Source organism: Camelus bactrianus, chromosome 13, assembly GCF_048773025.1.
Source record: "Camelus bactrianus isolate YW-2024 breed Bactrian camel chromosome 13, ASM4877302v1, whole genome shotgun sequence".
In the NCBI taxonomy this organism is placed as follows: Eukaryota; Metazoa; Chordata; class Mammalia; order Artiodactyla; family Camelidae; genus Camelus; species Camelus bactrianus.
The window spans coordinates 41,892,591-41,918,933 of NC_133551.1; the positions used below are offsets into that span (position 1 = coordinate 41,892,591).

At 34.8% G+C, this 26,343-nt stretch overlaps 1 protein-coding gene and 1 non-coding gene across 5 annotated transcripts in view; one reads left to right on the forward strand and one right to left on the reverse strand.

Moving 5' to 3' along the window:
- ZFYVE9 (zinc finger FYVE-type containing 9) overlaps positions 1–26,343 on the reverse strand; it is a 130,630-nt gene that overhangs the window by 22,717 nt on the left and 81,570 nt on the right. For all 4 annotated transcript variants that reach the window (XR_012511281.1, XM_074376494.1, XM_074376493.1 and 1 more), the window contains 7 exons: positions 24,812–24,981; positions 20,656–20,776; positions 17,720–17,842; positions 15,734–15,889; positions 9,626–9,850; positions 8,023–8,105; positions 600–704 (listed from right to left, as the gene is read on the reverse strand). Coding sequence is in view for 3 of the 4 variants with exons in the window: in XM_074376494.1 (XP_074232595.1) it covers positions 600–704; positions 8,023–8,105; positions 9,626–9,850; positions 15,734–15,889; positions 17,720–17,842; positions 20,656–20,776; positions 24,812–24,981 (983 nt within the window). In the remaining variant the exon portion in view is untranslated. The remainder of the gene's footprint in view (positions 1–599; positions 705–8,022; positions 8,106–9,625; positions 9,851–15,733; positions 15,890–17,719; positions 17,843–20,655; positions 20,777–24,811; positions 24,982–26,343) is intronic.
- LOC123615906 (U6 spliceosomal RNA) lies at positions 2,100–2,203 on the forward strand. The gene has a single exon (XR_006723721.1). It is a non-coding gene; the product is annotated as a U6 spliceosomal RNA (small nuclear RNA).

Consider the following 26,343-nt stretch of genomic DNA (forward strand, 5'->3'; position numbering starts at 1 on the left):
TTAAAGTCTTTCTTTTAAATCACAATGATTACTGTTAGACATTTTCGAAATGATTTTAAGAAATTTTTAAATTCAAGAACTACTTCACATAGCAAACAGGCAAGAACATTGTTTATATAATTCTACTGATGTGTATATAGCATGTGCAATTTCATTTTAGTTACAAAATACAACTTAATTCAAGACGTAATCATTCGCTTTCAAAATCTTATTTAAAAGTCATTTTGGGACTTACAGGTGAGTTGTGCTTAAACATGAAGGAGAGTCAAAAATGATATATACTTACAGCAAGAGGGAAAAACAAGAAGATCCCACCACTAAAATTATAAATTTTATACCTCAATCAAAATGCAAATCTGTCACTGATTATCATAGCATCAAAAGGCCAAAACGTAACAAATGATACAACTAATTACTAAGTCAGTCACAAATTTAACATCTTAGCTTTCTGTTATGAAATTCTGTCATTGATCTAAGTCATATAATATTATGAACTGATTTCACTGTCAATTAATTTAAAATTTATATGTAATCATGTGTTTTTCATCTTCATTTGTGATATTCAATTATGAAACATATGCCTTCATGGTAAATCTTACCTCATTGTATCTGTTGCTGGGAATTTTGATGCTGGTTTTCCGAACTTCCATATCAACCACCAAACCTTGAACTACTGGCAATGTATATTGGTAATTTCTAAAGTCCTGGGCAAAAGCAGATTGAAGTGGAATAAAGAGTTCATCAGTGGCAGAATTTGATTTATGGTAATCAAATTATCACAAATGGAAAGAATGTGAAAATCGAAACACCTCATTTACTTAAATAATAAGAAAATGTATTGTAAAAGCCCCACTGTGTGTATTTGAGCTCTCCAATTAGACTGTAAACTCTTAGAAGGGAGTAGACCAAAAAGTCTCATTTATCCTTTATATAACAATATTAAACAAATATTTGAATGTTTACCCTGCTTTATCATTACTAACTGTCTCCTGCCTCTAAGATAAGCTTCAAGGGTGTAGGGCCTCTCTCTTGTTCTGTTCTTGTTATATTCCAAATGCTTGGAACATCCTAGGCACTCACTGAATATTTGTAGAGTAAAACACACCCCCTCCCCACCCCCTACCCCCTGCATCCAGTGTGGCTGAAGCAAAGTGAGCAAGGTTGGTAGGAGCTGAGATCAAAGTGATGGCATACAGCTGGATTTCACAGGGTCTTGTAGGCCACCATAGGACCTTGCTTTTACTTTTGACCTATTTCAACAGATCTCTCCAACTTTCTCTGTAAAGAATAGATGGTAAAGGAGCAAGAATAGAAGAAAGGAAATCAGACAGACATAATAAAAGTAATCCAGGCAAGAGACTGTGAACTTGAACCAAAATGTTAACAGTTCAAAGAGTGGTGAGAAGTTGCCAGATTCTAGATATATTTTGAAGGGAAAAATGACAGTATTTGCCACTATTTGATGCAAGACATGAAAAAAAAAAAGTCAAAAGATGATTCTGCTGCTTAGCATGCACGAGGTCCTGGGTTCAGTCTCCAGTAACTCCATTAAAATAAATTAGTAAATAAATAAACCTAATTACTCCCCCACCAAAATAATAATAAAATAATAAAATAAAATAATTTTTAAAAAAAGGTGATTCTGAATTTATTGCCTGGGCAAGCAGAAGACTGGAATGCCCTTTACTGGGGTGCAGAATATGATGGGAAGAGGAGGTGGCAAGTCAGAAGGCTGCAGGGCAAGAACCAAGAAAGAATGGTGTCCTGGAAGCTCAGGAAAGAAAATGTACAGGTACTAGTAAGTTACTGGATGGAACTGCATGAACATTGTCTTCTGATTGCCTCTATTTATTCAGGGAAATTGGGGCTAGGTCATTAGCTGAAAATGAGGAAAGGAGAGGTGGCGTACAAAAAAAGGTCATGTACAAAAATTCATCAAGGAGAGTAGGAATGTACCGTGGACAAGGAAGGATTGCCAGGTTGCTCTCCGAGCTTCCTTAATGGTACTGGTCATGAATCTAAAATGAGACCCATGACTATGCTACTCTTTTTGTCTTCACCCATTTTTAGGGTTGGATGAAAGTTAAGAATGAAAGGAGGTGCTTGCATCAGCAGCACACATACTAAAATTGGAACGACACAGAGATTAGCATGGACCCTGCACAAGGATAACATGTGAATTCATGAAGCATTCCATATTAAAAAAAAAAAGAATGAAAGAAGAATTAGATCCACACAGGTATAAACTGACTTTTGATAAAGGTGCAAAGGTTAGCAAATGAAGAAAGGATAGTCTTTCTGACAACTGGTACTGGAATGACTAGACATACAAATGGGAAAAAAAAAAAAAAACTTCAAACTATGCCTCACAATCATAAAGAAAAATTAACTAAAAATGGATCACAGACCTAAATATAAAACATAAAACTCTAAATCTTTCAGAAGAAAACATGGAGAAAATGTGATATGTTTATTCAATAAGTTCTTAGATATAAAAAGCATGCTCCACAAAAATTAATAAACTGGACTTCAACAAAACTAAAAACTTTTATTCCATGAAAGCCATTGTTAAGAGAATGAAAAGATAAACCATAGACTGGGGGGAAATATTTTTAAATGTTATATATCTACCAAAGTACTTATATTCGGAATACATGAAAAACTCTCAGGAGTCAACAATAAGAAAACCACCACCATATTTTTTAAGTGGGAAAAGAAACACACGAATTAAAATCACAAAATTTAAAACCACTAAACTAGTGGAATGGCAAAAATTAAAAACAAAAGAGGAGCAATAACAACAGCTGGCAAAAAAAAAAAGAATTCTTGTACTTGACAAATGCAAAATACTGCAGGCATTTTGGAAAGCAGTTTCACAGTTCCTTATAATGTGAAACATACAATATGGCTCACCTATCCCACTCCCAAATGAAATGAAATGAAAACTCAAGTTCACACAAAATTTCATACATGAATGTTTATAGCAGCTTTACTCACAGTTGCCAAAAAATAGAAACAACCCAAATGTCCATCAACAGGTGAATGGATAAACTGTGGTTCATACATACAACAGAACACAACACAGCAACAAAAATGAACGACATTGATACTGAGGGGTACCAGAATATGCCACCCCAAAATATGCCTCTTGTTAATTAGTCTTTGGCCAATTTACAGGGCCCCAGTCGAGGAACCTAAGATGAATAGAGCAAAAAGACTATTTCCTCCCTGATAATACTTACAACAACACGGATTAAGCCCAAGGGCATTATGAGAAGTAAAAAAGCCAGACTGAAAAGGCTACATACTGTATAATTCCGATTATAGGACAGTCTGCAAAATCTACAGGGACCAAGGATCAGTGGTACCAGACATTAGAGGTACTCCAGCAAATTTTCTGGAGTGACAGAACTGTTCTGTATCTTGATTGTGACAGTGGTAGTAACGTAACTGCCTACGTTTGTCAAAACTCTTGGCAGTGTACTCCAAAAAAGGTGGGTTTACTGTATATAAATTAAAAAAAAAAACTTTTAAAGAGAGAGGTAGATTTAAGCAGGGTTTACATTTTGCCAGGCTACCACAAAAGAGGGTAAAATAGAAAAATGAACTAGAATTATGTTTTAAAAAAAAGTAATTTTAATGGTAAAACCATGGAATCTTAAGACAGATAAAGAGACAAGTAAATAGAGTGAGAAACAGTGAAATGGTGTTGAAATCCAATAGACTGTAAATCCTGGTAAACTAGAGAGAGAGAAGGTGATGATGTTGAGTGAGATGCTCAAGTATTTCTATAACTGAATTGATATAGACCATAAAAACCTTAGGCTGCTGTTGCTAGATTACAGTAATCTGTTTAGGAGATATTTATCCTGTTATCTAGCAAAATATCTCCTTTTTATTCCAAATCAGATTACAATCAGTAAGAAAAAAAATTATCTTGTCAAAAAATGTGACTAAAACCTAATGTTATCAAGGAGGGACAAAGGAATGGGGGTTGGAGTAAAGAACAGAGAGAGAGAGATCTTACAGATTAAAATATAATTTAAAAATTTCCACTTCTGGCCAAGATGGAGAAAAGAGAACAAGACTATGGTCCTGCCTGAAACAACCAAAAAAATCTCACAAAACACATGAAACGATGATTTCCGAGATATGGAATCTCAGGCAATGAAGGACAGTGATCCTCGAGAGACAGGAAACAAACAAGATGAGCTCTGTGACTGCCCAGGTTATGCCTGACAAGTTTCCAAACTCAAGAGCAGGAAGGGAGAATCCAGGCAGAGGCTGGCAGATTTCCTGAGTTGAGGAGACAAAATCGAAAATCCAGAAAAACCAAAGTAGTGAGAATTCACAGCACAGAGTATCAGAGAAGAGAAAACTGTAGAGAGAGAAAGCCACAAGTCTGCAGAAGGTCCCATCCGGTGTTATGATTAGCAAATGTGTTTGAGGAAACTTCTTGAAGCCAGTGAAGGAAATGCCTGAAATGAATACTGGGAGCATTATCCGACACTCAGGTCTGGGAACAGTGTCCATTCCCAAAATCCAGATTTAGAAAAACCTCATAATTCATGGGCACTGGATAGGGTATTACTGTATAATAAAGACTCTGACTGACATTTGCCCCTGGTCCTGGGAGGTAGCCTCAAATCCTTGGAATTTTTCTGAATGACAGGAGTGCCTTTGTTATTACTGGTGTTCCCTGATGGTCTATGTCAATTTGGTAACTCATGATAAGCTCCTAGATATTTTTGCTATCAAGATGACCCAGGGTGGGGGCTGGCCATTTCAGAAAAATCAACCATATGATCAGAGGTTGGAGCTCTGAGGTAAATGATATCAATCAGTCTGACTTCTGGGGCGTGAGGAGGGGATAGAGATCGAGTCTATTCACATGACCAATGATTCAATCATTCGTGCCTAGCAAGGAAACTTCAACAAAAACTCAGGACACAGAAGCTCAGGAGCTTACTCGGTGCACACTGAAACACATCAATGTACTGGGAAGGTGACATGTCCCTGAGGACACAGAAGCTCCTTGTTTGGGACCCTCCCAGACCTGGCACTATGTGTCTCTTGTTTTGGCTACTCCTGATTTGTTTCTCCTTTGTTACAATAAAACTATGATCACAAATACAGTAGACTCTGAAACAATGAAGGGGTTGGGGAATCAACCCCTGCACAGTAGAAAATTTGTGCATAACTTTAGAGTCAGCCCTCTGAACTGCAGTTTCCTAACTAAGATTCAATCAATTATAGATTACATAGTACTGCGGTACATATTTACTGAAAATAATCCACACAGAAGTGGATCTGAGCAGTTCAAACTGATATTGTTCAAGGATCAACTGTATAGTTCTTTGCTGAGTTCTGTGAATCATTCTGGTGAATTACCAAATCTGATGGGTTAGTGGGATCTCACATATTTGTATCCAGTTAATCATAAGTATGGGTGGTCTAGGGACCCCTGAGCTTGCAGCTAATGTCTGAAATAATGGCAATCTTGTGAAAGACTGTGTCCTTAATCTGTGAAGTCTGGCTTAATTCCAGATAATGCCAAAAGTCGTTGCAAATACAGTTAATTCTAGAATAACGTGGAGGTTAGGGGCGCTGACTCTCTGCATGGTCAAAAATCCGTGTATAATTATAGTTGGTCCCCCATATCTGCAGTTCTACAACCAGAGAGTCAACCACCCATGTATCATGCAGTAGTGTAGCATTTATTGTTGGAAAAAAATCCATGTATAAGTGGATCCTCACAGTTCAAACCCATGTTGCTCAAGGGTCAACTATACTCAGAAGGGTCTTGCCTTAGTAGTGGGGAATAATTAACCCTATAGTAAACAAGACTTTGGTTCCTCCTTACAAATCTTAAAATCAAGACTCAAAAGGATCATTTTTAGATAAACTAACATTACTGGTAACCAAACTCAAGAATAATTATAGGAACACAAAAATATCTGGTATCCAGCAAGGGAAAATCACAGTATCTGGCACCCAATAAAAATTTTTAAAAATACCAAGTATGCAAAGCAGCAGAAAAATACAATTCAAAAAAAGGAGGAAAAGTCAATCAATGGAAACTGAGACAGAACTGAAATAGATGAGAATTACCAAACAAGGACATTATAAAACTTATTATAATTATGTTTCAGATATTTTAAAAGTAAAGGCATAGAAGATATAGAAAAAGATCCAAGTCAAACTTCTAGGGATGAAAATTACAATGTCTGAGATTACAGGGGAAAAAAAGGATGGAATTACTGGCAGTTTTAATATCAAAAAATAAAAGATTAGTGAACTTGAAGACAGCAATAAAAACTGTCCAAAATGAAACAGAGAAGAACACTGAAAAGAAGAAAGAGAGCATTAGTAAGCTGTGAAACAATTTCCAGCAGCCTAATAAGTCTGTAACATTGGCGTTCCTGAAGGAGAGGAGGGGTGGAGAGAAAAATTATTTGATGAAAACTAAAAACGCACAGATCTAAGAAGCTCAGAAAATTCCAAGTGCAAGAAACATGAAAAAAACTATACCGAGGCACATAATCAAATTGCTTAAAATCACTGATGAAAATAAAAATTTAAAAGCAACCAGAGAAGGATAAAATACTACCCAGAGAGGAATCAAGATAAGAGGGAAAATATTTCTCATCTGAAAAAAAATGCAAACCGGAAGGCAATAAAGCAAATCTTTCAAATTCTCAAAGCATAAAGCTGTCAACCTAGAATTCTACATCTGACGAAAATATCTTTCAAATACAAAGGACATTGTTAGAAATATAGATGCTGGAAGAATTCATCACCAGCAGACCCACACCACAAGAAACATTACAGGAAATCTTTCAGGTAGGGCAATGACACCAGACTGAAATACAGATTTACACAGAGGAATGAAGAGCACTGGAAATGGCAGCTATGTGGGTAAACCTATAAGAATTTTTCTTATTGTTTAAATCTATTTAAAAGATAACTGAAACTATAACTACAGCTGCACGACAGAATGAGGAAATAAATCAAGTTCCCCCAAAGCAACTAAAAAGCCGGGTAAATGCATTTTTTAAAACAACCACCATTCAGTGCTCTGGAATCTGACCAAAGGTATACAGCACACTGAGACATGTTTATTCATGAAAACTACTGAACTTCAAGTAAGAATAATAGTTGAGCCTGAGATCTTCTTGCCTGGGGCTGCCCCTAGCCCTATGCAGTAGTTCAACCAGGGCAAGGTAGTTTGTGAAAACAATTAGCTTTGCTGCTTGAAGGATCTTGCTTGTGTTGTTTTAAGTGGTAATCTCAGTGGCTGGTGAAAAGAGCGGGCAAGCAGCTCTGTCAGCCTGAGGCTGCTAGCCTTTTTGGGACAAGTAATGAATAGGCAGACTAGCCAGAGATTTAACAGAGTTCTGGGAGGTAAGACAGTCATAGGGAACTTTACAAATCCTCCAAACACCCAGGATTGACCTTTGTCTGTGCACCTGTGTACCAGAGCCATTAGTGGGCCCAAGCCAACCAACATCCTTGGTCAACAGGGTTAAAGCCCATGCAGAGGAGACCTGAGAGAGTTCAGCGGAAAGGAAAAGAATAAAGTTTGAATCCCAGCACACACACAAATCCATTAAGAAAGAACAGATGCCTTACTGGCTTGGGGTATTTGAACATAATCTCTGACCAACCTTTGGCAAAACAGTAAGCCACATGGACAAAGGGGACACCCCCAGGATGCTAGGCTTAAAATTAAAACAAGACACAATACTAGGTGCTTTAAGTATTCACTAGTCCTCACAATACTTCTATGAGGTCACTTAGATAGTAAGTGTATAACCAAGGGCTGGAATCCAGTACTATTTCTATCCAAAGCTCCACATACTTTCCAAAGAATACATATGTTCTGTTCTTTTCCTTCAGCATAAAATCTTCACCTCCCGGAAGCAGAAAGGGTATGGCTATTAACAAAATAATAAACTCCTTCTCTTCCTTCTCCCACACAAACCCCAGTAAGGAAAAAGAAAATTAAAATTCCCAACTTACTGCAAGAAGATTCATGATGGTATGCCCCGTCTCTCCAAACAATGGCTTCCGAAATCTGACACTGAACAGTGGGCATGGATAAACTATGGAAGTGAGAAATGATCAGACTAAGTTTGGCAGCTTAAATTTTTCATAAAACAGACATCATGTTTCATTAAGCTCTCAAAATATAATTGTAATGGCTTGGTTAGAGCATATGAAATTTAGGGCTCAAGAAGTATTTACCATGACAGCATCACAGACAAATTCGGAGCCTTCTACAAATCATATCAGAGTAAGGTTTTTAATAACCAGAGTAAGCTTTTTGATGCGGCTATTTCTAAAATGAACTACAATGTCTTAAGAAGTATTCTTTTCCAAACTGGATTAATATGATCCAGGAAACAAGTATCTCCTGATTCCTCTGTGCTCAGGAATTCTAAGAGTTCACTCTTACACATGTCCCAATCAGGACCCTCCTTAGAAAAAGCCAAACACTAGGTGATCCTGTTAGCTGGCTTGAACTTTATGGTTTGAATTATCTGTATAAGATACAAATTTTGTTTCCTCTACCTACAAATCCTTTCCATTCTCTACTTCACTTAGGTGGTTCATATGCCTCTTTCACAGTTCAGTCGAGGCACCTTGGTCCCTCATTCTTGATGAAGTTAGAGACCATCCTGGGACTCCCAAAGAACTCTGTTAACTGTGAACATGTGTTTTAACACAATATACTACTATAATCATGATTTCTATATGTCTTCCTTACAAAAGTTCCCAAGAGTCCATAATCATGTCTCAGCCATTATGAATTCCCAGGACATGGTAAGCCTTTATTAAATTCTTGTTGAAAGGAAAGAATAATTTCATAAAGAATGAAGTTAACTTTCTGAAAACACATAATATACTGTTTCATGGTTTATAAAATAGTTTTTCACTATTTCATTTGATCCTGTTAAAAATACTATGCAATATAAAAGGCAATTATTATTTCCAGTTGCAAAAAAAACTGAATCAGACAACTTGAGTGACTCATCCAAAGTTACAAAGCTACTAAGAGGCAGAGTTAAGAACCTTATTCAAGTAGTCTGATTCCTAGACTAGGGCAATTTTGACTAGGTGAAGACAATGAAGTTTGCACTTAGGCCTTAACATCTTTAAAAACTATCACAGCTTAGTTGCACTGCTACAACCATGGGCAAGGAAGCTCCTTTACCAGCAGAGAGCGATCTCTATACCACCAGCTTCCAGTGTCTGTTACGTTATAAAAAATATGTTGTAACTATTTTCCAATCAAGTGACAAAAAAAATCTGCTCACCATATATAGCTACCATAAAAAAAGTTACTTGTTAAGCTGAAATTCACGTTTTCTGAAGATGATCACGTATTTATCAATGAATTATAAAACCAGTTAAGTTTACAAGGCAATGAATAATCATTATCTCATTTGCTATTTTGAGTCCTTTCCATTATAGCCTAAAAAAGTAGAGACACTGGCCAAATTTAGCTTAGGTACTTCAAAAGATTACTTCTGTTTAACTGTATCACCAGGGGGCTCCGAATATCTCAAGTTTTTATAAAGTCATGTCTTGGTCATACAGCTTAGGATGTTTTACTACTTACGTCGATATTCAGCTCCAAGTCTCAACATTAGCCGGATGGGAAACACTTTAGCCCAAGGAGTTTCCCATTTCTGGATGAGAATTCCAAACAAGTAAGGTGGAGTTGGGAGTACTAGGTCTTGCAATGACTGGTAAGTTGATGTCACGTATAAGAATCCACCATGTTCTTTACTGCCAAGGAAACTTTGACTGAAGAAAGAATGTCCTAAGTTGCCTACCACATTCCCTAAAACAAAAAAGTACATTAATTATTACTGATAATCTTATTTTTAATAATCATTATTACCAATGAGAGCCAGACACTACCAAACACTAATTCCCAATCTTTCACTATGAAAGACACATGTTTATAAAGTTGTTCTTTACACAAATGGCATCTATTAAATGAAAATTAGCTTCCTGATTTTATCAGGGCTTCTGGTGAGCATGAAGTAACTTGTATTATCACACTACAGTTTGTCTGGCTAAATGCCAATGTGAAATAAAATTCTTATTTTATGGCAAGATCAGAAAAGTTTAAACATAAAAACATTTCTCTGCCCTTTGGCCTCCTTTCTTCCCACTACAGTGCACTGTGTATCTGCATTATGTGCCAACCAAATCTCCCCCATCGGCAGAAACACCTGCTCAAACATAAAGAGCAACACTCTCCTAGCATCAACAAGACCACTCCTTAAAAGATAGCATGCCTTCTTAATCTTGTAAGGGGCCACAATGACACTTAGATCTAGATAGTGTAAACTGTCAATAATATGTCATTTAATGCACAGCCCTCTGTCTCAAAAAATTTATATAACTGTGCCTTGACTTCTAACAGGAGAAAAGTTCTCGGAGCTTTCTGAGATGCTGTTCCCGGGTTATAATCCTCAATTTGGCCTGAATAAAATTTTCCATTTCTTTCTTAGACTGACTGATTTACCTTTTTTATTGACACCAGAAATACTGATGCCTTCCTTTAGATTATGTAACTTCAAGGTATGAATTACTTTGGAGGTCTCAGGATAAGAATTACTGCCTCAAAGTTCACAAAAAATGTTAATATTAGGTATCTGCTCTCATAGAGTTTACAATCCTAATGCCATTGACTAAATAAATTCAATTCATGAACATAATGAATTAAGACATTAAGTATAATTATATATGAGACATTAAGAGAATAAAATTTATGGAGAAAGTATCAAAGATAGGATTTATTCTAATTTTGGTTGAGACAGATATGAAACATAAACAACTCAGAGATTATTTAAATTCATATTAGACAGTGTTATTTTTTTCCTTTTAATTACAAATGCTCTTAACTAAGCACTTTCTAATTCAAATATTTTTCTAATGAAACAGTAACAAGTCAGCCCTTGATTAAGGAGACATTTCCCTCAGTCTAGAATTACAAAAGAATTTCCTGACAGGAGCTGTTCAATAATGTAACAGCAGATTTGTTCACCAGACATGTGCAAGCTTCCTTTGACACTTCTGAAAGAAGTTATTAGCAAATACACAAATCGCCATCAGAGAAGTTAATGCTTACTTTCCTTGAAAACTAGAGACTATTTGCAGGACAGTTTGGTGATGGGTCACAGAATCCTTGAGTGAACTGGGAAGCTATGCTGATAGTAGGGTCCACACATGAAGGGAACATCTCCCCACAAAACTCAGAGAAGCTTTGTGGCTGAAAGCTATGTTCACCTGCACATCATTATCTGCCAAATACATTTAGGGTAGTTCTCTTGCCCCAGGATTAACCAAATCTGGCTGCACATTTAAGCTGTTGGGCCAGACGTATAAAAACAAAATAATCACCATATCAAGGAAGTAGTATGTTATTTTGGAAAAAATCAGATTTTGGAGTCACAGAGACATGGGTTTGAACACTAATTCGATCACTCACTATTATGAGATTGGGGGAAAGTTACTTGACTTCTGTGAGACTCAACATCTGTGACAATTGGGGAATAGTTTACCAAATTTCAGACCTAATGTGAATAAATTTGTTCTAAAAAATGATTAACTATTATTTTTATAATGCAAATATTCACATAATGAATAATCAACCAAACATAAAACTTTCTTTGCTTTATCAAAGATTTTAAAGTAAGGCTTGTATAAATTTTCATCTTTTCTCTTGGGGGCAGGGGTGTAGGGAGAGAATGGGAAACAAAAGAGACAGAAGATTTTTTTTTCCCTCCTCAGGGATGAGTACATAATAGCAGTCCTCTAAAGCTCTAATAACAGCATAATGTTTATCTTTCTTAAGCATGCCCCAGTGAAAATAGCTCAGAGGTGAAAACTGTGTTGGGCTTGGTACTCAAAGCATTCATTCATTATTCCTTTGAGATTTCCCTATTAGAGACTGGAATCTATTACTGGTTATTTTTCCACATATACTCATAACCTTTCTGCTTCTATCATCTAACAACCCTCCTCCCCACCCCAATCACACTCAGATTCTTCATTATTTCCCCTCACATTATAAAATATATCTTTTATCCTTTAAGCATTTACTTTCTTAAAAATTTTAAAAACTGACAGATCTCTACCAATTCTAATGAATAATATTTAAACTGTCATTTAACACCTCATCAACAAACAGGTAACATTCCATGGGTATAAATATCAACAAAAATAAAATATTAGGTATGAGAATTTAACCAAAAAAAAGCTTTCATTTGAAGACTTAAACTGAGACTCCAACATCAAAAAGAAGATAATGTTGGGAATGAAAGAGAAATAATATTCAAAGTGTAATTGAGTTGTAGAGAGTAGAATCTTAAAAAGTTTTCATCACAAAGAAAAAAAATTTGTAACTATGTGAGGTAATGGTTGTTAACAAGACATTTCATTTCACAATATATACATATATTAAATCATTATACTATATACTTGAAACTAATATAATGTTCTGTGTCAATGATATCTCAATAAAAAGTTTAAGTCAATTTTAGTGAGGTATTACTTACCTGCAATAAAACTCAACAGATTTTAATTACATAGTTCAATGAGTTCTGACAAATGTTAACAGCCATGTAACCACTATCCCAATCAAGATACAGACCATTTATATCATCCCACAGAGTTCTCAGGGCCCCTCTGTAGTCAGTTCCAGCACCAGGACACCCACCAACCAAGGCAAATACTGATCTAATTTCTATCACCACAGATTCACTTTGCCTGTTCTAGAGAATCATACTGATATAATCATGTAATATGTACTTCTCTGTGTCTGGCTTCTTCTGCTCAGCATTATGGTCTGTGAGATTCATCCATGCTGCTGTGTCTATCATCAGTTTGTTTATTTTTCATTGTTATGCAGTATTCTAGGGCTTACTCACTATAGATTTTTGTTTGTTTATCCACTGTAACTGCTTCTTAACTACCTGCTCTACCTGGTACCAGACAGACTTTGATCCATTTTCATATTGCTTCTAGAGTCATCTTTCTAAAACACAAATCTGATTATGTCACTAATTTCTTTCAATGACTCCTCACTGCCTGCAGAATAAAGAGGACAAACTCCTGAACAAGACACTCTTGGACCTCCCATGCCCTAATCTCTGATGCCTTCTCAAAACCCACATGAACATGCTATTACTTGCATCCCCAAAACCATTTCTGTTTGGAGTTTTTACATGTGAATACATTCACACTAAGGGTAAAAATGAATGTTTCAAGTAATTTTTGGAATGAAATTTAGGCCTAGAGTTTCCAGATGACTTCAAATTAACCCCATACATTTTAGAACTGACACAGTAAATATTGAACTGTACTTTGAAGGTATGATGTAGTCAGTTTCTACCGTTATCACCTTGCCCTCATGTACTATTTCACTTAAATTATCATAGAGACTAATTAAGACATAAAAGTACAATCTTTTACACGTAAGCTATAATCACACTAAAGATGCAATTTTACATCCTGCTTTTGTACTTATTCAAGAGCATTTTCCATAAAAATATTACTTTTAAAATAATATTCTGAAAAAGATGCATTCATCTAAAAAGTGTAACACAGGTAAACTCTTCTCCTATAGCTGGGCATTTAGGGTTGCCTCTAAATCTTCATGTTAAAAATTCAGTCATGCTGCAATAAACCCTTTCACATACAAAGTGTATTTTACACTTTAGAAAATTTCTTTGGCATAGAATCCCACATGGGGAATTACTTGCATTCAGAAAGTACAAATAATTTATGATTTTAATATAAATGTTATAAACATTAACAAATAATGCATGAAAATAATTTTAATACCCTGGCCACCCTCACCCCACCCTTGTTTCTCAGAGATAGTCTTTTATTATTCATTGGCTTTGGTTATTGTATTACTCTTTCCCTATTTATCAATTCTAGGTATTATTTTTGACTTCTTATCCTGATAAATGAGAATTTAGCTCAATTACATTACTTCTTACCTCTTCTGTTAAATCAGGGGAAGGTTAACTTTGTAATGTTAAATAATACACTTAAATATATTTTTTCTCTCTCTACTTTAAATAGTATGCCTTTATACTAGTATCCTTAGTCTTACCCAACTTCTAATAGCTATGCATTTACTTCCCCCCGCCTTTTTTAATTGAAGTATAGTTACTTTACAATGTTATGTCAATTTATGGTGTACAGCATGTTTCAGTCATACATATACATACACATATTCCTTTTCATATTCTTATTCATTATAGGTTACTACAAGATACTGAATACAGTTTCCTGTGCTATATAGTATAAACTTGTTTATCTATTTTATATACAACAGTTAACATCTGCAAATCTTGAACTCCCAATTTATCCCTTCCCACCCTCTCTCCACTCGGTAACCATGAGATTCTTTTCAATGTCTATGAGTCTGTTTCTGTTTTGTAGATATGTTCACTTGTCTTTTTTTCTACATTCCACATGTAAGTGATATCATATGGTATTTTTTTTTTCTTTCTGGCTTACTTCACTTAGAATGACAATCTCCAGGTCCATCCATGTTGCTGCAAATGGCATTATTTTATTCTTTTTTATGGCTGAGTAGTATTGCATTTTATATATATATATATATATCTCCCACAACTTCTTTATCCAGTCATCTGTCGATGGACATTTACGTTGTTTCCACGTCTTCGCTATTGTAAATAGTGCTGCTATGAATGCTGGGGTGGGTGTATCTTTTCGAATTAGAGTTTCCTCCAGATATATACCCAGGAGTGGGATTGCTGGATCATAAGGTAAGTCTATTTTCAGTTTTTCGAGGAATCTCCATACTGTTTTCCACGGTGGCTGCACCAAACTGCATTCCCACCAACAGTGTAGGAGGGTTCCTTCTTCTCCACACCCTCTCCAGCATTTGTCATCTGTGGACTTTTGAATGAGGGCTATTCTGATTGGTGTGAGGTGATACCTCATTGTAGTTTTGATCTGCATTTCTCTGATAATTAGTGATACTGAGCATTTTTTCATGTGCCTATTGGCAATTTGTATGTCTTCACTAGAGAATTGCTCGTTTAGGTCTTCTGGCCATTTTTGACTGGGTTGTTTATTTTTTGTTATAAGTTGTATGAGTTATTTATATATCCTAGAAATTAAGCCCTTGTCAGTCTCATCATCTGCAAATATTTTCTCCCATTCTGTAGGTTGTCTCTTTTTTTGTTTATGTTTCCCTTTGCTGTGCAAAATATGCATTTACTTTTACATTGTTCCAGTTAATAATATTTATAATTTATTTTGAAACCATAATAAAGTTGTCCATGCTAGTGGTTTTGGGAACTTGAACATTAAATGAATATTTACATTATAATTATATAAATATTGTTAACTCAAAAAACAAGTAGTAAGTTATCATTATGCTTCTTTCTACTGATACCAATATCATGTTCCATAAGCCAAAGGAAGAAAATACTCTTACATCATGGTCAATGGATTATCTTACAACTTTGATCCCAGCCTTTGAAAAATAACCACCACCACACCAGGTAAAGTACTAAAATTTGTAACTTCTTCAAACCATGCCAAGTTCTAACTTGCCAATAATGCCAAAGTCCAATGCCAGGCTTCCAAATTTAAGGTTATTTGCATCTGAATCTAAAATTTTTTATCATCTATAAAGGGTACAGACTAAGTCATAAAGTATCCCCACCTGCCAGAGCATCCTGATAAAACTGCACAAAATGATTAAAGATATCCTTCGGTAAACACTTTTCATCCGGTAGGCACTGCAGAAGAATGACTATCTCAGACTGACCCACTGCATGCATTCCCTTGGTTGTGAAACACCAGCACTTCCTGTTCACATCTATAGATGAAATAAAATATACAAATAACGATATGCTTCTCAATCCTTATTTTAAAAATCCAAAGAAATCTTTGTTATAATATAACAGAGAATAAAGTAGATCATACTGAATCTGTATAATTCAACTGTTAACTGTCATTGCACTGAGCCAAAGAACTACTGCAGAAAATAAAACATACCAATGTCTCTGGCTCTAAGCAAACACTTAGCAAAATAATTAGAAGAGAAGTAAAAGAAGTCACTGTGAAAGATAATGCACTTAAAACTTTTAACTCTTATTATGAAAAGGTACAGTTATTAAAAGAAACAGCATTCCATTAAAAATAAATTAAACCAAACTACACATCCTTGGCTATACAGATGAAAGAATATAGTCCCCCACCTATATTTTAAAAAATCATTTTACCAAGGAAAATAATTACTTAATTAAAATTAGAAACAAGAAAACAATAAAAGTCAATATTACTAAAGCTTTGGATTCAGGCTGTGGCCTAAAGAAAATATATTTTTATGTATGCTTATTAAACTTAATCTGTGATTGAAAGAGTCTAGCTATTTAAATTACAGTCCTTTCTGGGAGAAAATTCTAGATAATCAGCAATAGGACTTTACTTGGCTTCATGCTATAAAAGGTGGTGAAATGGATGGCTTTTTTGGACTGCTTATTTCCACTTCTTCACATTAAGGTTATACAGAGTCACAACAGCATAAGCCACATGTACTTAAAAATAATGTTCAATCCTTGACACTTTGATCACTTGTACTCCAACACAGTAAGATCCCCAAAGGAATTCATAAAGGGTTCAAATAAAATTATGGGTATCACAATGTAAATCAAAAGTAATGTAAGACCCCTTTCTTTCACTTTGGGCATTGTTGCTTTATGTACCTAAATGTAAGGTGTCTAATTCAGCTGTATTAAGATTGGTGCACACTTCAGGAATTCTAGGTTAGCTATTTCCTAAGTATGACTCAAAAACCAGACATGGTAAATTAAAATTTCAAGCAAATTATTTTAAAATCTGATCCTAGGAAAGGTGGCAAGCATTATTAACTGGACAAATATATAAGGGTGTGATGAGCAAGTAAACCATAAACCTGCATTTCATTTATGAAGAAATTCTAAGGAATTTAGTATATTGGTTTTTCTGGTTTCCAAGGTCAACTTAAAACAAATACACAGGGGCAACTTGAGGACTATTCCCCAATGCTTCCTTCCTCCCTCCAAAATTCTGTCGATTAACATTTATCCAGAATAAATGTATTCTCTATTTTCCAATATTATATTCGAATCAAGATTCTAAGTTACTGTCCTCTCTCTCATTCTGGTGTCTAAGAAGCTAGCACCAAGAATTGAGAAGTTTCTTCTGAATCTTCACTTGTGATGTACTGAAGTTTTACTATGTGTTAATTAGCTAGCACTTCTCACAAGTAAGGTTTTGCACCATGACTATGGTTTCTGAGATTTAAACCTAGCATAGAAATTGACCCTCTTGGATAATTTATCCACCTCCAGTTATTCTGGTGGTGAGTTGTGATTCAGAATACCCCTTCTCAGGAAGAACTTAATTCAGATCACTTCAAGTTTCACTTGGCTTTCCTCCATGGAAAATTCATCTGTCTCACCCCTTTGACCAAAAGCAAGAGTCTCAGTTAGTTCCACAGTTGTCCTCTGGGATATATTATTTTATACAAACCAACATCTTCAGTTCCCAGTTTTCATTAAGATGTGGCTCTATATAAAAATACTTGTGCATAATGAATTTAAAAGTTTTATTATCTATAAGACAGTACCTCATTTTAATTTTTTAAAAAAAATTTCTAACTTACAATTTACAATTTTAACCATTGACAACAAATTTGCATTTAAAACAAATACAAGTGGATCAGGGCCACCATCCTCCAATTGCTGCATCACTGAAATCTGTGATGGTTTCTCTTCCACAGCATAGTCTGTAAGGGAAGAAAACAATGTAAGAGACTGGTTAAAGAGACAAATCAAGAAAGAAATCTGATGGAGGAATGGACTGATGATTCATAGGAAAGAGGTAAGCATTTGATTTACGGATTTACGGTTAACGTAGTTTATGCCTGCTATCCCACTGTCGTGTTAACAGTACCCCTTTCATTCTCAAAAGTGATCCAGTCCAGTTTGGATGACAACATGGTTATCCTATGTATAGCTGTCTCCATACAATGGTTTATGCCATAGTCTAAAGACAATCCTTTGATTTAATAAAAATTCCCCAACTATCATAACAAGGATTTTACATATTACATTGTTGTTCCAAGACCAACATTTAAAATAATCCATGGTATATGAGAAAGTGATAATATACTAGCTACCTCCAGAAAGGATGTCTAGGGGTTGAAGCAGACAGGAATCCAACTTTTTATTCTATATCCTTTTGTACTGTTGAGATTTTTTTTACCATTAAAAAACTAAACTTTAAAAAAATACACCCAGAAAATAAGATAAAAGTATCATAGGTGATTGGACTCATGAAACAATTCCTCTATAAGTGTAAGTTAAGAAGGCGGTCAGTACGTGTATCACCAAGATCAGTAGTAAATCAGACATCACATTCTGAGCATGGACAAGTTAATACTCGAGACTGCACAGAACCCTTCCCAATTAATCCCTGCAAGTACAGTATGTAATATTCAGCCACACCATTCTGAATGACAGTAGTCCTCTCAGCTTGAAGTCAAAATCATGGGTAATACCCCTTGTAGAATCTAAAGATATGGGACAGGAATTAAAAACCTGAGAGTTGCATGTTGTTTGGTCAGCAAGATAGAACAAAATGACACCATTGCCCATTGACCAAAAGGTATTTTTCAGATGTAATGGGAAATGTCTACCCTATCAATAAAAAGAAAAGTTATTAGAAAGAGAAATAATAAATGACTTGGAAAAAAAATTTTAATGAAGTTTTCCCACTGGAAAACAAACAGCAAGATTCTGATGAAGAGACAGCAATGTGGCTTCAGTAAGTGAACACAGATAACCAGTAGTTGTTTCTCAGTAGAAAAAGTTTTGAAAATTAGATTTAATGGATGTGACTTTTAATAAAAATGGAACCTTGCAATCTTATTTATTTTAACAACAGAATACCCAATTTAATTTCTCATTAATATAAGATTTATTAAAATAACCAAAATTTGAAACCTAAGTAGCAATTTTAATCACAAAGGAGTATTTTTAGAGGGTCCTAGAAAGGAGCAAAGGCATTATACAATCAAAAGAATGCTTAACTTTATGTGAAAGTTCATCGTTGAACTATCTGAGACACAAGCTGTATTTGATAGCATGATACATTCAGCCAGCACTGCTGAGAACCTTCTACAGGCCTAGTACCAGGCTAGAAGCAGAAGACACAAACATGAACTCATGGTCTAGTGAAAGAAACAGACCTATGAAATATCTAATTTCAGTGAAAAATGTGTTAATACAGTAACCATCTATAACAATTTCTATTAGAACAGAGATGTGGATGCAAAACCACTACTAACAAAGCCAAGGTAGGATTCAGAGTTTTCCATATATACGGATTTTGAAAGGCTGAGGAGTTATTCATAGAGTCTAGAGTACAGAAGGGTATTCTATTCTAGACAGAGGAAGAGAAGACAATAAAAACATTAATTATATGCCTACTTTTTCCCAATTTTCTTGTTATGTACAGTCAGGTATGAAATCTGATTTAATTTAATCTGACTCTTAAGTAGATCTAGTTACTTAACTAAAAAAAAAAAAAAAAAAAACTAGGATAAAGATTCAGAGAGGATAAATGACTTGCCTACTGGATCACACAGCTAGAATGGGATTAAAATTCAGATTTGCCCAGTTCTGAAGTCCATTCTCCTCCCACCATTCCACAGCATAAGAAAAAGCATGGAAGTATGAAATGTGAATATTAAGAAAACAGTAAACAATCTGTAGTATGCATGTAAAGTACTGGAGTGTTGGCTGGAAAGAAAGTTAGACAAGTTGAGATAACTTTACAAGGAACACTGTAAGTCAAGATAAATAATTTATACTAAAGGCACTGGGAAGCCATTGAATTTTGTAAGCAGAAACAATATATGATAATATCTATGTTTAAAAAGATAACTGGCCACAATGTGGAAGATTAAATAAAGGAGAGAAAGACTGAAGGCAAGGAGACCAGGTAAAAGACTAGGACAAAACTGAGGAGCGATTATTAATAAACCATCTCTTGAAAATGTACTGACTGGATGCTGATCTAATCTATCAACAACAAACTTTTACGTATAGATAAGCATTCTTGCGAACGAATAGTAACTTTGCATCTTACCAGGACTCACTAAAAATGTTTCCTAACAGTAAAACTGCAACTTAAGTTCAGTGCTCTCCACTTATTATATGTACATTCTGAATGTGTATTATACTTCAAAACAAAAAGTTAAATTATTGTACTAACTATTTCAGGTGGGCCAATCCTAGAACTACAAGCAATTCTTCAGAGTATTATACGCTTCAAAATATAAAGAAAAAACTGCCAATAAGTTACATTTATATTACAATTTAAAATAATATTACAACCTTTCAACAAATGAAATAATATAAAAACAAATATTTTCTCTAAAACAATCAGTAGTAGCAAGTGATTTTCATGGCACTGAGTAGTTGCTTTTTTTGTGGGAGAAGAGAAGGGCGGTTATCACTTGAAATCTCTTTCCCTTAATCAGAAGGCAACATTTGACATACGTAACTATCCCTGTTTATATATATGTCCACATACCTCCTTTGACACCAGTGGAGATGAGGATGGGAGGAAGGCCATCTTCAGGAATAAGGTTCATTGCACTGCCAACAGGACTTCCAACCTGAGTTATACTCCCAGAGAATAGAGAAATATCCGCCTAGGAAAAGCAAATTAGCAAGGAGAGCATTATAGAGAGTTCAAGACTTTGGCAGAATATAGTCAAGACTATAAATGGGAATTCAAGTGAAAACTTGGAATTTAGACTTTTTGAAAGATAGTCCAGCATAGTCATTAACCCGTGGTTTCCCAAAGAATTGGGCTTATACTATGAAAACATTTCCAATTGTGTATTTTCTTCTCTTGGCATCATTGAATCATAATAATGAGAGAAGAGGCCTTGCAACCTGGGTGAAAGATTCCTTTACTCAGGTTTGTTTCGCCATGAAAGAAAAATATTTTTAAAACCTACAGTGGCAACAGAAGCAAAATTTCACTATTATCTCATAATTTCTGAACCTTTAATATATTTGGGTCTACTTAAAGTGTCATTTATATAATTTTTTTCAAAATAACTGACAATTGGGGTGATAGTTGTAAAACAATATGAATGTACTCAAAATGGTTAAAATGGCACACTTTATGTTATGTACATTTTACTATAATATAAAATTAAAAAGCTAACTTTGATAAAATAATTTCATTTACTATGCAATGAAATTAAACTTCAAGTTCATTTTTCTTTGCATTAATATGAAGATCACATTAGCTACACTTAATAAAGCATCATGTTATGCATGTATATATATACACAAAAATATTTATTCATAATAACCCATGCTGGAACTAACCCAAATGTCCATTATTAAGAGAATGGATTACTATTTTGTGATATAATCTTACAAGGTCAAATTATTCAGCCCTACAAAACAGAATGAATGGCATGTTCAAATAAAAACATGTAGCTCTGAAAACATAACTTAGAGCAAAAGAGATAGACAAAACAAAAGGCATCATGTTGCAAAATACATTCTGGGTGGAGGTAAAGCCACTTAAGTAACAATTTAATAGCATATGCTCAAAGATCTATTAAAATGATGCCCTCTTCTCTATATTCTTTATAACTTAAGCAAGCAAAAAAAAAGCTTTAAGTTAAAGCATTTAAAAACTTTTAAAACATATATAAAAATGTTTTAGCAGCTTTATTCAAAATAGCCAAACTGGAAACAATCCAAATGTCCATTAATAAGAAAACATAAATTGCAGTAAAGCCACATGATGGAATATTACTTAGCAATAAAAAAGATTTACTTTTGCTGCACACAATATTGATAAATCTCATAAATATTAGTTGAATTTAACAAAGCTAGAAACAAAACATTATATACTGTATGTTTCCATTTATATGAAATTCAAAAACAGGCAAAACTAATCCACAGTGATACAAGTTAAAAAACTGGTTACCTTGGTGGTGGGGGCGGCCAGGTATTGACAGAAAAAGGGCATGAGGGAACACTCTGGAGTGATGTAAATGTTCTGTGTATCTTCCCTCGATGGTGGCTTCATGGGGGTGTGTGTGTCTATATACATATACATATACATGTATGTTCATCATGTTGTTTCCTAAAGATTAATGCTCCTTAAGCACTTTGCTATATATATTTTATACTTGAATAAAGACTAAAACTATTTTTTTTAATATGCCTATGTCTTACCACACTCTTGTCTACACTATTTATAATTTAGGACTGTGAGTTTTTAGCGGGTTTTTGCTAAAAATTTTGCAATGTTCTCAGTACATCCTATAAGGGAAATTTGGAAAATTTTATTGGCAAACCATTACTGACTTGAAGGCCTAGCACACAAAATAAAGTAATCTATTCTAACTTTCTATTTAATGATGCATAAACCCACCTTTTAATATCATAAGAAGTAGCCATCTGGCTTCTACTTAAGTATCATCTGTGAAAAGGAATTTATTTCATTTACTGAGCACATTTTAAGTGCCAGGAACTCTACCAGCTCATAAAGATGAGAAAAATATTTTCAGCTCTGACTTTTTAACGAATTTTGTTTTCCTTCATTTTACCAGATAAATATTAAAATAGAGTGCTAAACAATAAGAGAGCACAGAAACAGAATAACTAGCTTATTTTAGTTTCTCTTCAACGGAGCTGAACTTTGTCTCCCTACAATATTCATTAACTAGAGATTCCTCATTCATCTGAAAAATTTATGTTTTAAGAATGTATCATATAATGTAAGAGATGCAAAAGAAATTTAATAAAAAGAAAAAGCCATCAGTATATAAACACCATAGTTATAACTGATTCAGCACAAACCGTCAAAGGACAGTAAAATCACTAGCCAAAAGACCATAAGGAAACAAGACACTCAAAGTAACAGCCATCACATTACTTTTTAATTGCAAAGAGGAAAAGCTACCTTTGCAGTGGAGAAACACAGGGGATATCAATTTAACCAATTATTAAACTGATGCTTCTTGATGTGTTCCACTAAAAAATGACTGTCACTTATGTAGTATTATTCGTGCCAAACATGTTTAATCTGAAACTAATCACGAGGAAGAAAACAGACAAATACTAATTAAGGACTTTTTGCCAAACATGGCCTAGATGCTTCAAAACTACTGAAAGACCAAAAAAAAAAAAAAAAAAAAAAGTGGGAGAACTGTTCTAGACTAAAGAAAATCAAAGAAACATGACAGCTAAATGCAGCTGTGACCCTTGATGGGATTCTAATTTTTTATAAAGAACTTTATTTAATTTAAAAAAATACATATAAATGTGTGTGTGCACATATGTGTATAAATGAAAGAATGAAGAACATTATTGGGACAGCTAGGGAAATCTGAAAATGGCCTCTATATATGATAATCAAATTATATGTCAAATTTCTTTCTCATACAATTGTACTGTGCTTATGTAAAAAAATGGCTTGTTCTGAGGAAACACAAGCTAAAATATTAAGTGATAAAGTGCAACTAATTCTCAAATGGTTCATCAAGAACAGTGTGTTTTCAGGGGTAGGGTAAACAAGGCAAAATGATAACAAATGGTGAATATGGATGAAGAACATATGGGTGTTTACTGTACTATTTTTGCAACTTTTCTGTGGGTTTGAAATTTCTCCACATAAACAATTGGAGGAAAAAAGAAATTTCCTTGATAAAGAAGATAAAAAGAAGATACAATGTAAAATAAGACATAGCTGTTGTCCTCTGTCTGCAGCCACAGAAAAATACCCCCAGACTTAAAAATATCTGAAAACAGATATGACATGGTTTAACATTCCTTCACCAAACAGGAAATTCAGTTCTATAGGTCAATAAATCTTATCTTAATAATACACAGTTTCAATTATAAACAAATTCACAAATTATGTAAATTTCTGAAAAAATATTACTGAACATAAATAGTAACTATGAAAACATCAAAAGTAAAAATTTTATCCAAACTCTGATTCTCTTATTTTAAAATAAAGATAGATATGGTCTTAGGTGACTCTATTCTCTCACTGACTCAAAAAAAAAAAAATGTAGCTGGTATTTGTCCCCTTCTGAAAATTAGGCCCCAAGGAATGAGATCCCACTAGCCCCCAAATTGTGACCAGGATATCCTACAGAGACAAGGTAAGTGAGGCAAGACAGAACGAGCTGGTGCCTCACGTATGTAAGAGTCGTTCATCCATTAAGTCCGTGGTTTTTCAACTTATTTTTAAGCTGTGAAATCCTTTTAAAAAATCTTACATGGAAGCAGGGAGACCAGAAAAAAAGCAGAGATACTCTGATGACAAAGGAACAGAAGGACCCCTCAGCCACCTTCATACTGGCTGGCCTTCCTCACCAGGGCAATGCCCCGCAGCCTACCAGAGACCCTGGGGGATGTTTCTGAACACCAGCGTTATCACGGGGCCAGGATTCCCTCTAGCACAGCGTCTAGCTACAGTACAGTTCTGAGCTCACTGGAAAATAACCTTCATTAGAACAAACAAGAACAACTGACTCTGCCATTATTTATTTTACCCCTACACACACACACACGCACACACACTGAACTGCATCCGCAGTCTACAGGGTTCCACAGAAAGGTCACTCGACTTAGAAAACGGCAAGACCCAGGTAGCACAGTGCTGAATAAAGCTCTCACTTTCAGCTGCCGTTTTGTTTTCTTACCTCTGCTGGTAGGGGACTGCTAGTTACTGGCTTGACTGGGTCATGTGACACAGCCAGGGTTCCTGCAGAGGAAGTTCCATTCATGGTTAATTTGGCTGCATCAGCAACTTCTCCATTAGGCAAGATCCCATCAGCAAACCAAACTCGCCTCTGCTCTCTGGGCTGAGCCACTTGAGGAGCCAGAAAAATAAAACAGGCATCACTGTGACATTGGTAGGGCTTCTAACATCAAAGAAGAGAAGGTCACCAATTCCAGATGAACAAAGAAATCAGTATTTAGCACTTTATATTTATACATATAGTAACTGTAATGGTATAAAGGTGGTTATAAATTAATAAAAAATACACATTTAAGGATATTCTTTACTTCTACAACTTATATGTAAAGATCTAAAACGCTTTCCTTTAAAATATTAAATATGCCTATGATTGTGTCACATCCTCTGTCCTGTATCAATAACAGAGAAACTAAGGAAGGTGTTTGAAGTGCCTAAGAAATAAACTAAGAGCAGGGGAAATATCTGGCAATAGACATCCACATCTCCTAAAAGTACAAGGTTTCTGTAGGAACTAAACATCTGGAAAAGTGATACGGTATTTTTAAAGGGCAAAAGATGCCCTGAAGAATGCTGAAGAATTATTAATTAATAAAAGAAGAGTTGGCACAGATATGTAAGAATTGGGAAGCAAATTGGCCAGATCTTTGGCTAAGGTATAACTGAAGAAGAAAAAGATGGATCTGGCAGTGCAAAGTAGCTTGCATTTTAATAAAAGTACGGGGAAAAGCTGAAAAACTGAGTCTGATGAAATGATCCCTTTAAATCTAGTTCTGGAAATCAATTCAAAAGGCCAAAACAAAGAGAGACTAGGGAAGAACAACAAAAACGACAAATGAAGTAAAGAGAATAAAGATTTTTAAGAAGAAAAGCCTGAGTTCATAAAAATACAAGGAGCATGACTAAGGGATGATCTGAAAAGAGGGGAAAATGGGAAGTCTGATAATGTCGATAGAAGTCTTTGATCTTCAAAAGGGGAGGAGGGCTGTTTAGCAAGGGGCAGAGAATATTACTAGATAAAAAGATACAAAATTAATGAAAGAAGATAGATCTTAATTATCAAGGGAAACTTCTTAACAAGATCATTTTAAGGAAATATGTGTTGTTTTTACTATTGACAATCCCCTGAACTTACAAAGTGCCTTTCATCTGACAACATCGTAATCATAAAGATATAATAAACTAAAATAAGTTGAGCCTATAATTTTCTACCTAATATATGATATAATCAGGATGAAAGTTCTGGATTTTATAAAGATCTGTGTACCCAACACATATTTTTATATGGATAGATTAAAAATGAAAAGAGAAAATGACAATATATATATTTCAAAAAGCAATACTAGAATAAACTGGTCAGAAAAAAAAAATTCTTACTTTCATTACTTATTAAATTCCTGCAAAGAACACCAAGGTAGGCATGAGGCTAGGATTTTGCAGGCTGACTTCAAATTTTGCATCACTTTTCAAGTAAAA